Raw genomic sequence first — 18,348 nt, 5'->3', positions numbered from 1 at the left:
TTGTAGGCATAGACCGATTCATACCATCCAAAAAATTCCAACAAAAATCTAACAGTCAGCCATGGTTCTCCCCAGAATCTGCTGCTGCCATCGCGCACAGAAATCACTTTTTCCATAGCTACCAACGTAATAGATTTACTGAGACTAAAGCTGCTTTCAGGACTGCCAGCAACCACTGTAAAAGAGTAATAAAAAATGCAAGAGAGCTATATGCTTAGTCCGTTAAATCCAAAGTAAGTGAGCAGCAGCTTGGTTCCCACCAGTTTTGGCAAATAGCAAATAGGATCCTGAACAGAAGCATGCGTTCTATCCCAACCATCATCAATGGACCTGAGGTCATCTCATCAGCATCAGACAAGGCCAGGCTATTTGCCAAGAACTTTGCAGCTAATTCTACCCTATGCGACGAAGGCCATCAACTCCTCGTATTTCCTCCTATAACAGACAACACGCTATATATACAAATATATGTGTGTGAGGTTGCCAAGCTAATCAAGAACCTTGATTCCAGTAAAGCAACTGGCCCTGACGGCATTCAAGTTATAGTGCTGCAAAAGCTCCAAACAGAACTTACCCCCATACTTACGAAACTGTTTAAGCATTGCCTTAAGGAGAAGTGCTTTCCAACACCCTGGAAAACCTCATCAGTATGCCCTGAATTCAGGTGAAAAGTCATCCCCCTCTCAGTACAGACCAATAAGTCTCCTGTGTGTCATGAGTAAGTTGTTGGAATCCATATTAAATAAAGAAGTAGTCAACCACCTCAGCAGAAATAACCTTCTTAGTGACATGCAATATGGTTTCCGCTTCGCAAGATCTACAGCAGATGTGCTAATGGTTATATTTCATAGGATTAGCGAATCTCTTGACAAAAGCTTCCTTTCCAGGGCAATTGCTCTTGACATATCAAAGGCCTTCAATAAGGTATGGCATCAGGGCCTACTTCACAAGATTTCCAGCTACGGAATAACTGGAAATGTTTTCTCAATCATTAAATCATTTCTCTCTGATAGGTTCATAAAAGTATTAGTTGATGGGCAGAAATCAGAGGCCCACAGTATTAATGCTGGAGTCCCTCAGGGGTTCATCCTGGGCCCAACTCTTTTCCTGATCTACATCAATGATCTCCCAAAACACATACCTAAATCATTCATTGGCATCTATGCTGATGACACGACCATCTATGGCAACACATCAAAGGCCGTAAATGACAAAGTTCTCTCTAATTCTCTCTCCTCTGATCTTGAGCGCGTGGTACAGTGGGGAAGAGGTAGCTTGTCACTTTTAATGCATCCAAAACCAAGCTTCTATCTTTACATCATCAATGCTGATCCCCCATCTGGCATCAATTGAAATAGATGGCTCTCGTCTTGGGGAGGCTCCATGTTTTGACAAGCTTCTGGGTTTGACCTTTACACCTGATCTGAAATGGAACACGTACATCAGGTCTGTTGCCAAGAACACTGGGAAAATGGTGGGATCCTTCTACCGCTCCAGAAGATATCTCACTACTGATGCAATTCTCTATCTGTATAAAAGCCAAGTATGTCCAAGGATGGAGTACTGCTGCCACATCTGGGCAGGAGCTACTAAAAACAGCCTATCCTGCCTTGACAGAGTTCAAAATAGACTTCGTAGCTTAGTAGGGGATGCCCTTTTCTCTTCTCTGCAGCCTCTCTTCCAGGAGAGACATTGCGAGCCTGTCTTTGTTTTATCATAGCAATTATCTTTGTTTTTCCATAGCAAGTGCTCGTCTGAGCTCCAATCTCTCGTCCCCACTTGCCAATCTTTCATGAGAAACACCCATCTGGCTGAAACTACTGTCAATAATTTTCCCCACTTTTTATCTGTGCCTAAATCCAAACGTAGATTCCATGAGCAAAGCTTCTTTCTGAGAAGTGCACGACTGTGGAACTCTCTTCCGTTTGCCTATTTCCCACCTGACTACAACTTGGATGTCTTCAAGTCCAACATAAACAAATTCCTGACAAACCGCACCCTTAAGTAAGACACTCTATCAAATCTCCAATACTAATGATTACTACAATACTATCTCATTGATTACTGTACACGCAATAACCCTTATCCCTGAATGGCCTCCTGGCCTTGATAAATGGTGACTTCCATGTAAAAAAAAAAAAAAATCTATTAAAGTAATTGTAATTAGGCAGAATTCTGAAGCTTATGGTATCAATGCTGACGTGCCTCAAGGATCTTTTCTAGTCTCAACCTTCTTATCTGATCTTTATTAATAATCTTTCAGATTTATGTCATTGACACAACTGTCTATGGCAGTATTTCAAAAAGCGATCAAGATTTTGTTGTTTATCTCTTTCGATCTAGAGCACATGGTGCAATTAAGAAAAAGCAATTTGTTACTTTTAACATATCTCTCCTTTCACCACCAACGCTTGGATTCTCATTTTGCCCTAGTTGAAATGGAGCTCACTTTGATGGAACTCACTTTGATGGAACTTTTGATAAGCTTAAAGTATTGACTAAAATGGATGACATGTGTATTCAATCTCTTGCTAAGGTTGCTGGAGAAAAGGGTTGGATTATTCTGCCATTCCAGAAAGTACCTGACTGTTGATGTAATCCTCTGCCTGTATAAGTACCACATACATTCTAAGATGAGTATGTTCTACATACAACTCTCTATACTGTCCAGATTTAATTTTCATCTGAGATCATCAGATCTGAGTCTTTAAGACTTACATTACAAACCCATTGTTTTATTCTTACATCATTTTTCTACAACACATGTCCTCAACTGGGCAAGTTTCACTTCCATACACGATCACGTTAAGTATGATAGATTCTTCCCTTGATGAACAGTTAATAATAATTAACTGCTGGTTAATAATAGTAGAAGTTTTCTGAAATTAAGTGTCACAAGTAGAAATACTAAAGACAGATGTGGGTGTGTCAGAAACGTGGCTCCATTTAAGGAAGGCCCCATAATCTAATTAACCTAAGGCTTCCAAAAGGTCCTGATTTGATTTGATGAAATTTGTACATTTTAATTAGGTATAAAGAAATTTTGACAATTCTAATCGATTTTTATTAATTTTCTCTACAGATTCTTACCAGTCCATTATTGTTTAATAAAATATTCCCATTTCACATACGAACGACACAGGTAAGATTTCAAACATTTTTTTTTATTAAAACAGAAAAAATGTGTCCATTCAGTTTGCATGTTTAACAATGAAATCAAAAGTAACCATGTTTTTAAAAACCTAAAAGGATTAGTGAAAAGCTCTTTTGCCTTGCTGCACAATAATTTAGTGATGATGTCTCAAAAAAAAAAAAAATGGTCCAATTAGGACATCTGGCCTATAAAGATCTTGCCCCAATTAATGAAGTGGCTTCCAACGAAAATTAGTTACATATGTGCTGTGCAGTTTAAATGTTGAAAGGTCTGGCAAGACAGTTGAGTTTCTCAAAAGAAGATGTATTCCATCTAAGACATGCAAGCATGTAACCCAAACGTCAAACCGAAAACGATAATGATGGCACGTGGCGAATCTAAAACTGCTATTTCAATCTTAAGCATGATAGACAAAAAGTCATATAGACATGCGTTGGTCCATCTAAAATTATTATTTCAAAATTAAATATGACAGACCAACTTACTGACCCACGCATTTCCTTATTAGTAATGGCAGAAGTTCCTGAATTTACTCCATTGACGCCTGACTCTTACAATCACACTACCACCTGCTCCTCCGTGTTCTCCAATGATATCACCAAAGTAACAAAATTTCTCAACAGCCTCAATAGCTTCGCCTTCCAAATATATTTTCTCATCAACTTGTATTATTTTACACATGTTGCACACACTGGTTATCATCTCTCAACCTGCGATTCCAACGCATTCTTGTGTATTCAGTGCTTACAAGAACCACAAAAATTGAATTGCATCCAACCCCCTTCCCACAAACTGAGCATAGGAACTTTCCTCTTTTCAATATTGCAACGACTGATCATCACTTTGGTCTTGGCAATATTCACCATCAAACCTTTATTTTCAATAGTATTTTTTTTCAAATCTTCAGCTTAACAACTAAGTCTTCCATTGTTTCATAGACATGTACGTAATCATCAGCATCTTTTCTGGACAACTTGTACGAAACTTCCTGGACAATATATTTCAAAGACACTAATGAAAAGCAACGAATTCAGTACACAATCCTAATGTAGTTTAACATTAAATCTGTTATAAAATGTATATTTTTATATATTATTTGATCTTCACCAAATACTCATTTGCCTCTAGTTTATGCAAAGCTGACCGGACAACATCTTGTGGCACTCTATCAAGAGCTTTCTCTATATTCATGAAAACAGAATACAGCTTTTTCTTCTTTTTACTCAGGTACTTCTCTTGCATTTGCCTCTGGATAAATATAGCACCAGTAGTACAGAAAGTCTTATATAGATGTGTAGGTGCATTTAAAATTGCTATTTCAAACGTAAGTGTGATTGACCAACCTACACAACTTTTATATGTGAAAACAACTTTATTGATGGAGACAAATCGTTAAAATAGCTGATAAAACAAGATTTATGTAAGCAAAATTTTCCTCTTCTTGTTTTTTTAACATTGGTGGAAGGGGGAGGTACACGATAAAATTTCTAATTTTCTTTATTTAGTAGCACGAATGAAGCATAATACTTGAGGTTTGCTTTCAAATTTTTATTTAAGTTAGAAATTACTTTTTAATTGGGAATTTTAAAGTCTTCAAGGTTAATTTCGAATACCATGCTAGTAAACATAGCAATTTCTATATCTATTAATAATAGACTAGCATGACCCCATGTAAAATCAATAGTTGTTTACCTACCGTTGTTTTTGTCTTCATACCGTAAAAATAATTTTCATCTAAATACTTGATGATAAATAAAACAAATGTAATGTTTTAGTTGATGTATTTGTTTTAAATAAATATTACCTTTGTCACAGTAAAAAAAAAAAATGTCAGGTAAAAAAAATATTTTAAATAAATAAGATGGATGTCACTTTTCAGTTGATGACGACAACAGAATTCTATTTTTGGCATCATATTCGATTTTGGCACAATTCATTTTGAAATGAATAAAAGCTAAATCTTGCAGTCAGCGACACAAGATAGTTATTAATTATTTTTTTGTATTTCACTTTTGGTGATTGAACAATCTCATTTTTAAAATGGGCCTGGAAAATGATGATACACATTCATACAAAAGTACAAATGTATGATTATAGAGATTTAAAAATATTTGACATGTTTACTAGAGTGATTATTATTCAAAAGTAATTTTGAAGACGTCGAAATCTGGGTATTCCATTTCATTGTTGCATTACCTCCCCTGTGATGATGGCATCCCTGCCAAAACATCTTCCAACAGATATCATGTATTATAATATATGATATTATAATATTATTTATCATTATTTTTCATTAATATTTTATATGAAAATAAGTGGAACAATGTGAACAATTCTTACTTCTATTTAATAAATGTGTAATATTTATTTTTTGTGATTAAGTTTCTTTTTTATGTGAAACATTTGTAAAAGAAATAAACATACACTTTCACAGAAAAGTATCATCCTTACGCCAAACTACTTATAATAATAAAAATAGGACTACTACTACTACTACTATTACTACTACTACTACTACTACTACTACTACTACTAATAATAATAATAATAATAATAATAATAAAAAATTTATAAAATAATTTGTCTAAAAATGTGATAAATTTCTTCAGTTAAAATATCTGTTGAAAAATGTTTCGCCGAGGAAGCCAAATCAGCTACCACCGCCTAGAAAACGGGAAGTTTTGCAACAATGAAATGTCTCGAGGAATATGCCAGAATACCAAAAACTTCCAAATAGCAAGTAACTTACATTTGAATTAAAACTTAAATATAATTATATTATAGATTTTTCTTGCTTCTAAACCAAAGGAAAGCACTAATTTTTTCATGTAACCTATTGTAAAGAAATGACTCGATCTTTAAGTTATCTTTTAAACTGAAAATATCTAAAAAAATCTTTAATTAAATTTCTGAATTTTTTTTAAATAAATGAGTCATTACTTATCAAGGCCAAAATTCACTTGAGGCAATAAAGATGGCTGGAAGATTAAGAATAATATAAGAAGTGCTGACAGTGCTGGAGTTGCTGTTTTCTAATGCATCGAGTCCCATCTCACGTGATCATAGGGTAGTCAACCATTGGCTGAGTTAGCTACTAATATAAAAGATGAGTTAGCTACTATAATAAAAGGTGTGACTCACAAGTTCACTTCCTGGGATGACTGTTGAAAGAGCAACATTTTTGTCCAAATCTTTCTTTCTTTTCCTCTTTTTGGTTTTTTGGTTTTGAGGTCGGAGAGGCCCAATCCGATTAATCGGCTAGTCATGCTAAGCCCTAACACTTACACTGGCGAATGTTGAATAATAATAATAAAAAAAAAAAGTTTTGGCCCTGCAACACACCACTTCGGCCTTTACCTCGACTAGATGGGAGGTCGGAGAGGCCCGATCCGATTAATCGGTTAGTCATGCCAATCCCTAACACTTATACTGGCAAATGTTAATTACAACATCCAAAAAAACAATGAAGTCTAAAGATAATACAATATCTTACTCTTCCTACAAACACAGGCAAACCAAATAAGTGTTAGAAAGTGGTGGCAAGGGTCAATCAATTGCTGAGATAAAACCACACAACTGTTCCCTACCCAATGTTTCTCTTAAACTGGGAAAATGAAACTAAAGGAGGAATCAGGAAGCGATGGCACAAACTCAACCAATTGAGTATATCTTTTTTGTATCCTTGGGATGAAAGGGCGAATGGCTTTCCCCCCTAACATCTCCCACATTTGGGCTCCAATGAGGGTCGGGAGCAAGAAAGATGAAAGACTAATCAACTATACATGGATCTTATAATTAACAAACCCAGAAAAACCAAAAGAACTCACTCTGACATTTCAGATGTCACCAGCTCAGACAGTGAGCAAGAATGCAATCTTGAACATATTGATAAAGAAAACTTCCCAAGATTCATAGTTATTGAAATCTTGGAAGGAAAAAAGGCCAGCGATCTGTCTCCATTCCTAATTGAAAAAGTATTAATTCAAAATATCAATCCTAAAACAGTTAAAAAAATGAAAAATGGCAACCTACTTGTTATGATAGACAATTACAAAGATGCAAAAAACCTCCTAGGAATGGAAAAATTCCACATTTATAAATGCAATACTTTTGCTCATGAAAGGCTCAGTACTTCAAAGGGCGTCATAAGAAACCATGAACTAACCTTAACTACAACAGAAGAAATAAAAAATGCTCTAATAAAACAGGGAGTAATTGATCATGTCTGAATCAATATAAAAAGGAACGGTCAATCCATACCTACAACGACGTATATGCTAACATTTAATGCTCCTAAAATTCCCAAAGAAGTCAAAATTGGATATACAATTGAAAAAGTGGAACTATATATACCAGCCCCCTTGAGATGTTTTAAGTACCAAAAATATGGGAACCATAGAGAAATTTGCAGAGGGCACAAAACATGGTCTAAAAGAACCCAACTACACGGAAAACGAATGCCCCAATGAAACTAAATGCCTAAATTGCCTGGAAAACAATCCATCATACTCCAAAATATGCAAAATCTTCAAAAAGGAAAAAGAAATTGTGGAAGTAAAATATAAAGAGAATATCTCCTTCCCTGAAGCAAGGAAAATGGTAGACTCCTACCAAAAAGTAAACACCTATGCAAACATTACAAAAAATTCAAGCCAAACTAACCAAATAAACTACCAAGAGTTACTCAATAAATTAGTTTCTGAACTCAAAAATCTAATTGAAACTTTAAAAACAAACCAAAATGAAACTAACAAGTGCCAGTATCTTTGAAAACTCAATTAAGTGACCAAAACCAAAAACAAACTCCAAAGAGCAAAATAGAATTTGATCAACAAAAACTACAAATAAACTAACGTGAAAGATCCAAGTCACAAACACGACAAAAGCAGACATTAAACACACAATATCAAGAAAGATGGAAGCAGAACAGAGAAACACAAAAACCCCTTCCAAAAAAACAAAATAAACAAAAAACAGAAACAGTATTGACACATAAGACAGAGCAAATCAAAAAGCCCCAAACCAAAACAAAAAAAAAAAAAACTCAGCAAGATCTCTCAGCTGAGACACAGACACTAACGAGAGACACACTCCCTACATCCAAAGAGATGGAGATAGATGTGAACTTAAAAAAAGATAACTAAACCTAAAACACCCAAATAACAAACTAAAATACAAAACATGACACACCGGATAGAAATGAAACGAATAATATAATCCAGTGGAATTGTCATGGTTTAAAGGCAAACCTAAATAAGCTCACTATTCTTCTCGATAAATTACTCCCAGTAGTAGTCTGTCTCCAAGAGACCTCTATGAAATAGGGTGACAATATAAAAATTAAAAACTACAATCAGTATAACCATATACACAATACTGGACTCAGAATCTCTGGAGGTACATCAATCCTTATTGGAAATGACACAGCCCAAAGTGAAATACAACTTAATAGTAAACTGCAGGCTACTGCAATAAAAGCAACACTCCACAAAACCAACATTTGCTCACTATACATACCCCCATATGAAAGCATCACAGAAACAGATTTGAGCAAACTAATACAATAACTTCCAAAGCCATACATCCTTATGGGAGATTGAAACAGCTATAATGAGATGTGAGGAAGTGAAAAAACAAGCAAAAGGGAAAAAGCTATAGAAAATATAATAAATAACGAAAACCTATATTCCTTTCATGATAAAACACACACTTATTTACACTCAGAAACTGGTACATTCACATCAATTGATTTAACATTGTGTGATCCAACACTTGCCTTGGATTACAAATGGAATGTACTAGAAGATTCATATGGAAGTGACCACTTTCCCATTACACTTGAAAACAATGATCCAATGCCAGAAAACAAAATACTCCAATGGAACTTACAGAAGGCAGATTGGGAAAAATTCCAAAATTTATGCCGGACTAAACTAACATCGGATAATAATTCAAACCAAAATAAAATCACATATTTTACCAATACACCGTATAATATTGCTGAGGAATGCATTCCAAAAAGTTCTACCTCCCCAAAACATAATAAACCCTGGTTTGATGAAAAATGCAAAGTAACCATCAGAACTCGTCAAGCTATGCTAAGGAAATTCCAAAAAGAACCAACTAAAGAAAATCTCGATAAATATAAAAACAGTAGAGCTAAAGCTCACAAAACCATTAAGGAATTGAAGCGAACATCATGGGAAAACTATGCATCAAAAATAAATACAAATACAAAATGTAGAAAGGTCTAGGACATGATCCGAAAAATCTCAGGGAAAAGTAACAACAAGAAACTCTACTAAGCACCTGATCTATAATAACCAAAAAATTACTGGCAAGAAAGAAATGGTAGATTGTCTTGCTGAAATCGTTGCAAAAAAAAAACTCCTCCTCCAAAAAATCTAACCAAAAATTCCAAATTATTAAGGAAAAAGCAGAAAAGGAAAAACTCCAGTTTCAGACAAATAATACAGAAAAATACAACCAGCCATTCTCTAAAAATGAATTGAAAGTATCCCTAAGCAAAGCTCATGACTCAGCTGTTGGTCCTGATCAAATCCACTATCAATTTATAAAACAACTTCCTGATACGTCTACAGATTACCTACTACAAATATTTAATGATATTTGGGAAAGTGGCAACGTCCTTGAAATATGGAGGTAGGCCATAGTAATCCCTATTCCTAAATCATCAAAGGACTCCACAAATCCCACTCACTAGCTGTATTTCCAAAATAATGGAAAGAATGATTAACAGCAGATTAGTATGGTACCTTGAGACAATCTGATTACAGATTATCAGTCAGGATTTAAGAATGAAAGAAGCCCCATGGACCACTTGATTCGGTTAGAAACCTTAATCAGAGAAAGAACATCTTACAGCAGTCTTTTTCGATATTGAAAAAGCATACGACTCAGCATGGAGGCATGGCATTAGAAAAGATCTACAAGAACTAGGATTAAAAGGCAGAATGCCCATTTTTATCACAAATTTTATAAATGATAGACAATTTAATTTACGATTAGGTGATACCCTATCCTTCAATAAAAAACAAGAAACAGGGGTACCACAAGGAAGCATCCTGTTTGTCACACTTTTTAGCATTAAAATAAAACATTGTTAAAAATATAAATGTAAGAACAGTATGTGCCCGCTATGTGGATGATTTCCTGATCTGTTATAGATCAAAATATATTCCAAGAATAGAACGCCATTTACAAATGTATCTAAACAAAATAAATGAATGGACAACAAAAAAATGGGTTTAAATTTTCAAAAGAAAAAACAAAAGCCATCCATTTCTGCTAAATCCGGAAAATGCACCATGACCCAATATTGAAACTGGACAATGAAATTATACTTATAGTTGATCAGTATAACTATTTGGGCATCATCTTTGATAAAAAGCTAACATTCATTCCTCATATTAAATACCTCGAACAAAAATGCAACAAAGCCATCCAACTCTTAAAAGTAGTAGCTCACACAGACTGGGGTGCATACAAAGACTCAATAATTAAATTATACAGATCCCTTGTCAGATCCAAATTGGATTATGGATGCTATATCTATGGATCCGCAAGAAAGTCTTACGTAAAGGAATTAGACACAATACATCACCAAGGGCTAAGATTGGCTCTAGGGAGCCTTCTCCACCTCCCCAGTGGAAAGTTTATATGTAGAAACAGATGAATCCTCATTGTCATTTAGAAGTGAAAAACTAGGACTACAATATTATACAAAAATGGTTTCATGTCCACCTAATCCGGCCTATAAATGTGTCTTCCACCCCCAATACAAAAACCTCATTGATAGAAATGAAAATGCTATAAAACCATTTAGCCTACTTATGGAAGAATCCATAAATAAAGCCCAGATAGACATTACAACAATACACGAATCTGTAAAACTTTAATATCCTTCCTGGCTGACAAAACAACCAAATAAAATATCAGACCTAATTAAGTATCCTAAAACAAAAACCAATCCAATCATATATCAAGAAAAATTCCAAATAATTAAAGATAAGTATTCCAAACACTCAACAATTTATACACACGGTTCAAAAGATGGAGACAACGTTGGATGTGCAGTCATACACAATAAAACAATCGTAATCAAAAGATTACCAGACAAAGCATCGATCTACAGTGCCAAAGTATCAGCCATTGGTATGGCACTCGATCTTATAGAATCTTCTAAAGATAAAGAATTCATTATCTGTTAAGATGCCAAATCAGTACTAGAAACACTGGAAAACAGGAAACCAATGAACCCAATAATCACCAAAACCCTAAATAAAATTGATGATATTCCTAAGGATACAAATATAAAGGGTAATGATAGAACTGACAAAGCAGCAAAAGCAGCACTAAATTTGACCATAACCAATGATAAGATCCCTCATGCAGATCTAAAACAAATCATTAAGAAATATATTAGAAACACATGGCAAGAGTCGTGGAACTCCTGCACTAAAAACAAGTTATACCAAATCATAGGAAAACAGAAATCAAACAAAAGAATGATCAGAAAGAAGGAAGTTATAATAACAAGACTCCGAATAGGTCGTACCTCTATAACACACTCCTACCTACTCAAAAAAGAAGAAGCTCCACTCTGCATACCCTGCCAGGAACCATATACAGTGAATCACATATTAACAAGATGCGAAGACTTAAAAACAAACCGACTAAATATAATGAAAAAACTGTAAAGGACATATTCACTCAACTTCTCAAATAGTTACTCAACAAAATTTTTAAAAAAACAAAAAAAAAATACCTTATCTAACTATATAAACATAGACACTGAACACCAGATACATACATAAAACTTATAACTATTGATGTATATAAAAAAAAAAAAGACTCCGGCATTAAATGACCACATAGGTTGATATGCCGTAAAATCAATCAATTAATCAATCAATCTTTCCATCCTCTATGACCCTTTTCAACTATTTGGTGTGGTGCCAGTGAATGTCAGCATTACATCTTTTTTTGTGGAGGATAGTTAATTTACAATTTTTTGCTTTCTATTTTCTTGGTGTTATGTGATGTTCCTCTATCTTGTTTTACTTCTGTTGTAATTTCTATATCGTCGGTTAGCGTTTGTAGCTCATGTGGATTAGTTTCTGTATTTTAGGTTTTTTCTTAAAATTTCAGCTTTTTTTTTTTAATATTCTTCTTCTTATTATTATTGGTAGTAGTAATAGTAGTAATATCACACATTTCATTTTATTTCAGTAATAATATGAATGCCATCAATTTCTTTCCACTTTCTTTTTTCTTCAGATTGTGCCTTGTGACACTGACAGCTCATTGGGTGTGGACACAGAGATACAATCTATCCAGCTCTCAACCGTGTCTTCATCTTACCTGTTGGGTCAAGGACCTAATATGGCCAACTTGTTTATAACAAGCAACACAGTTACCGCAAAAGTCCCTAACGAAGACTTGCCAGACAATAATCTTACACGTCCTGTTATGCCGGTGAGTATGCATCCTACACAAAGTGAAAACATTCAGATTAACAATATTTCGTCTTGTTAACAAAAAAAAGAAAAAATGGACATCATATTTTGTGACATGAATTTCTAACATTTGAAAGTTTGGTTTCACTGCTGAGAGACATAAAAGTTAATATAATGTTAGCATTTTACAATAGTGGTTTCGAACAGCTCAAGTCATGAACCGGTAATGTGCATCTGGGACGCTGAAGAAAAAACATGATTTTGTAAGACACAATGACACATCTACATTTTTTGTAATGCTTTTGATCTCTATGAAGATTGAATATTACACAAAAATAAAAACTTCTTTTTTTTTTTTTTAAATAATTTGGATGTAATCAATTCAAATTTAAAATCTTTTTCCTTTGTTACATATTTTTTTAAAAGTTCTGAATTTTTTTAGATGAGGACTGATTGTTTATATTACTTGTATTGATCAGACTATTGTTCTCATCTTGAGTGTTATTTGTGCAACGTTTCTGTCGGATTAGCTTTCGACCATCCTCAGGAATGTTGGTTGTTGTTTGGAAAAGAAAAGAGGAAAGTTACTGGCTCCGTAGATATTTTCATATTTCTGTGAGTAATCTCTATTTTATGGTTATTGTTTCGAATTTCTGAAAAAAAAAATTGGTTGACAAAGGGGAAGCAATTCTAATAAAGATCAACAGGGGATTATCTCTCTTCCATCGCCAAAATTTTAAGGGTATACAATGTTTTTATTTTTTTACAATTAGAGGCTCCCAAATGCTACTAAACTCTAGGCTTAGTCTGCTTAGTAATTTCTCATTTTCTTTTTTTTTTCACAAATTTTCTACAGAGCCAGTAACTTTTCTTTTTTCTTTTCCAAACTACAACCAACAGGCCTACAACCAAAACATTGCACAAATAACACTTAAGATTAGAACACTAGTATAATCAATGGAAGGAATATATTTTTTGTTTGTTATCACATTCAATTTATGTTATATGTTTCTATAATACAGGATGACCTAACACATGCACCAAAAAATGCCATCCATGTAATCCTTAATAAAATTCATAATCCCTTCTGTAATCCAACCATATTTGGTATAAACTTTACTCTATGCCTGACTTGTCCACCAACTTTCAATCATAAATATCCAAGAGTTATCACTGTTCCATTCTCTAAATGTGGACCACGTCAGTGTTGCAAAATTGTCAGTAACTACGACATTTTCCTCGTACTCTTCAGTTCAGATATAGTCTGATGATTGTTTTCATAAGCATCATCTTTGAGATAACCCCACAAATTAAAATCTGATGGATTTGAATCCTGTTCAGGATCACACCTGCCCATGAAATAACCACCCAGTCATTCCACAAATTCATTTAAAGTGTGAGGAGTTGCAATTCTACTAGAAAATTGTCTTTGAATGTCATCCTATCAAGTGTACTTTATGAGTTGCAATATCAAAACATGAAGTTATTCATCATTATTACTGGTTTGAAGTTGAGAATGAACAGTTAATCATAATAATGAGCGCTATCTACTAGTCGTAAAAAGTTTTAAGCAGGCTTGATCAGACAAAGAGGTGTTGTTAGGGATGGACAGTAGTTTCAACAGGCTATGGGGAAAAAGAAGAATTAGGATTAGAGTTATTGCCGATTTTGAATGTTGTATCCAGATGTGCATGCAACACAGAGATGCACATCTATATCATAAACAGTGATAACACAAAGACTGTTAGATATTCATGAGTGAAACTTGAAAGGCAAGTCAAGCATAAAGTGAAGTTTTATCTTTATTAAATATGGTTGGATTGCAGAAAAGATTATGAATTTTATTTGGGTGGCATTTTGGAGGATGAGGGGTGTCATCTTAAAACAGATTCTTCCTCTAAAGAACATAACATGTTATTGTTAGCTGTTGATGGAACAAATGCATCGGCTTCTTTTAATTTATTGTTTTTATGGAAATCACTCAAGATGAAGTGAAGCCACTTGATGTAAGGCGCTAACAAGAACAAAAGATAATCATTGCAAAGACAGGACATACCTATTGATCTTAATCTTGAAAAGCACTATGGCTGTAGGTCAGAGGAAAACCGCAAGCAGGAAGAGATTTCACAACCTTGCAGTTTTTGGAAAGAAGCTACTGGAATAGGAAACTGTATTACAACGAGGCATCAAAGCAGCAAATTGATGAAGAAAATTGACCAACAAATTAAACAGGTTAGAACAAAAGAAGCAGGAAATGGATCAGACAATTCTGAAGAACACATGCAATAATAGTATTTATAAAAAAAATATTGAGACTAGCAACATCACATTTGTGAGAGAGAGGTTGTAGTGAAGAAGAAGGAATGGGGGCCAATCAAATTACAGATATGTTTCTAAACTTTATCAAGAACCTTCAAATAGAACAGAGATTCACCAGCCCAAATGTGACAACAGTACTCCATACATGGTCTGATTGTAGATTTGTAGAAGATAATCTCAGGTGTGAGAAAGTTTTTAGAGCGATAGAGAGACCCGAGTTACCAAGTTTTGTTATTGATGGCCTCTCGCCCTCATCTTAAATTCGGAGATCCCATGTCATATGTCTTCCATTTTTCTTTCACTTTTTCATATTCATAAACTACTTATTTAATGCTATATTAAAAAGCATAACATAAACATAGAACATGAAATACAATATTTAAATGCAAAGGGAAAACTGAACAAGCTTAGAAATGTAAATCTGATTTTTGCCTTTGGTTAGCCATGAATGAAAAAATGTAAAAAACGAATTGCATACTTTTTCCAGATATTTTTGCTACATTATTGATAACAGTACAACAAATGTGTCCAAATTACTAGGTTATACTAAAATATTTGCTAAAAGAATCTTTAGGGCACTATTTTTTTTTTTTTTTTTTACTCCTCTTCCACATAGAGCACTTAGTGTTTCCAAATCGTCACTCACTTGGTACTGGGCAGACTCAACTCTCTCTCTCTCTCTCTCTCTCTCTCTCTCTATATATATATATATATATATATATATATATATATATATATATATATATTAGAAGAGTTATGTAAAGTTGACAACTTTTTGGAATAGCTATGTGAAAAGATATATAGTTAATTTAAATTATTCAGTTATAAAAATGCTTTTGAATTAACTTGAATATGTCGTGATCAGAAAACGAATAACTTACGTTGCCTTCTTACACATCCTAGTACCACGCCTACATACATTTGTAAAGAGATTAAAACATAGAGAAGAAAAGGAAAGGAAAAAAAGAAAAAAAGGAAAAACCATAATCAATTATATTGGTGGTGATTTTAAAACATTTTTCTAGGACTAACTGATCGAAACAAACTCATAACTGTGTAGCAACATATTACTGCTTATGTAAAAACAAATAGAAGTACGTCTTGCCCTACTTTGGTATTGAGTACTCTTGTATTAATCTCATTCAGTTTCATTAGTTACTTTACCTCTGAAAATATTAATCTTGTATTATATATATATATATATATATATATATATATATATATATATATATATATGTAAGAAGGAGAAGGAAAAACTGATGTAAAAACTTGTGATCTACTGTATCCTCTGTCTTGTGGCAGCCATTGCATTGACAAAGATTAGCAGTAATATCAAAAAGTGTGGTTGGTTCTACACAAAGCCTTCACCACTATAAACAAATCATCTGTGTGGATTTCCAAGCAACTTAGTTTTTGTGGCGGAACCTCATATGTCGAAATCGATGGGAGGGTCTATATAAGAGAAAGAAAGATAAAACTGTAAGTTGAACTTTACAATCCAAATTTATTGTTCGACTGAATACTCCAAGAAATAATTTACAAGGTCCTTATTCTGCGGAGTTTCAAAGAATGCTATTTTTGTTATTCTTCTCATATGAGGACATAAAGAAATCAGCAATTTATATTTGTAGCAATGCTAGAATTTGCTAGTCAAGGCATTAAGTGAAACCACAATTTATTGTAGTTATAAATTGCCAAATAAAAAAGTGAAAAAATGTTGGATATGTAAATATATATATATATATATAAAAACAACTTGCGTATAATATGTGCGGTTTGTTTATATATATATATATATTTTTTTTTTACATATCCAACATTTTTTCACTTTTTTATTTTTTCTAGCAAAAATATTTTACCAGGGCAGTTCGCTAGTCTGAAGCTAAGCCACTAATTTAGGAAGGAGACTATAAGTGGAGAAGTCTCTGGCTGAGTTGCAGATTGATTTCAACCACATCTCACATTATTGTTGTTGTCTTAACATTTTTTTTATTTGACAAAGTATGTTAATAAACATTTATTGCTTATATATACCTGGTGTTACCAGATCAGGCTGTGCGAGGATATCAGCTTCCTAACCTAAAATGCACCAAACTGATGTTATTATTTTTTCCTTTGTCTTTGCAAAACTCAATGATGCTCTGCAAAATCAAAGACAAAAACAATTTTCCTCTACAAAACCACCAAAACAAAAACCATAAATAAATATTTGAAGACATAAAGACATACTTGTAAAAATTTATGTGAAAATAACTGGAATTGGCATTAAATAACCCAAAAAGGGTTGATATGCTGTAAAACAAAACAACCAAAGAAAATTCCTTGAAGAAATATTTGAAGGTATAAAGAACTTGAAGCATAAAATCTTTTTTCAAAACTACTGAATTCAGCATTAAATAATCCAAAAAGGGTTGATATGCCACAAAAGTTAAAACAACCAAACCAAATCTGCTTATATATAATACTTTGCCATTTGATATGAGAGTCATCTTTGCTTTGTTGACACCTGTATCATAAGACAAATACTGAAACATTTTAAAGAAAATTCTCATTCCTACCAACTTTCTAATTCATTGTTTCATATTTTTCTTGCTTTAACCATCGAAGACTAACCATTATGTGTTTCTTTTTCCTTTTTAGCTGCCTTCTGTTCCCAGCCCTCCTCCTTCCTACAACACCTTGTTTCAGGCACGGACTCATAATTCAGCTGACAACTGAACATATGATTTGTACTCAATCTTAATATCCAGATTCATTTTTTAAATTGCTTCTCTTGTGATTTTGTAAAAATCATTTGTTTATGCAAATTTTGTATTCTTTGTCTTTGCGAAATTTTTTGCTGATAAAAAAAGGACATAAAAACCGGAAACAGTTTATCAACTTATTTACATGTTTGATTACTTGTGTTATGGTTTCATGAGAGACAAGACGTATTCTACTCGGAAATTTACTCATTTTATTTGGTCTTTATTATCATAATTTATCAGGAAATTTTTCATGTACAAGCATTCTAAACAGAAAGATGAATAAAGATGAATTCAAACCTGAAAAAAATTGTTGAAAGCAAATCAATTTTCATTTAAAATTCAGCATCTTTAAAAATAAATGAAAGATCCTAAAATGTTTGGTGACTATTCAGAATCTGAGTTTTTCACCAATTCAGTATTGAATCTGAACTACCTAATCCCTCAGATCTGATGCTGATTCCCATAGCATCGGGTGATGTATTCGATATGCCCCTCCTTCATGCTAAAGCACTCCAACTTTTCCAGGTGAAAGCGAAAGATATTTACCTTACAAGATCACACTTTATCCTTTCTGATCCCAAAAAAAACCTCCAAAAAACGATTAAAAGTTTGAAGATGTAAAAATATTCTACAGTTTGGATGGATAAAG

General features: G+C 33.5%; 1 protein-coding gene across 1 annotated transcript in view; it reads left to right on the top strand.

Annotated features, from left to right (window-relative positions):
• LOC145277857 (transmembrane protein 145-like) overlaps positions 1-17,821 on the top strand; it is a 129,832-nt gene extending 112,011 nt beyond the window's left edge. The window contains 3 exon segments of the mRNA XM_080129808.1: positions 3,083-3,142; positions 12,455-12,652; positions 17,593-17,821. Of these exon segments, the coding sequence (XP_079985934.1) occupies positions 3,083-3,142; positions 12,455-12,652; positions 17,593-17,670 (336 nt within the window). The 3' untranslated portion in view covers positions 17,671-17,821.
• Positions 17,822-18,348: the final 527 nt, after the last annotated feature.

Source organism: Euprymna scolopes, chromosome 6, assembly GCF_053919585.1.
Source record: "Euprymna scolopes isolate OS-2025 chromosome 6, ASM5391958v1, whole genome shotgun sequence".
Taxonomy (NCBI): Eukaryota; Metazoa; Mollusca; class Cephalopoda; order Sepiida; family Sepiolidae; genus Euprymna; species Euprymna scolopes.
The sequence above is the reverse complement of the archived record's forward strand: the minus strand, read 5'-3'. Positions and strand labels throughout refer to the sequence as shown.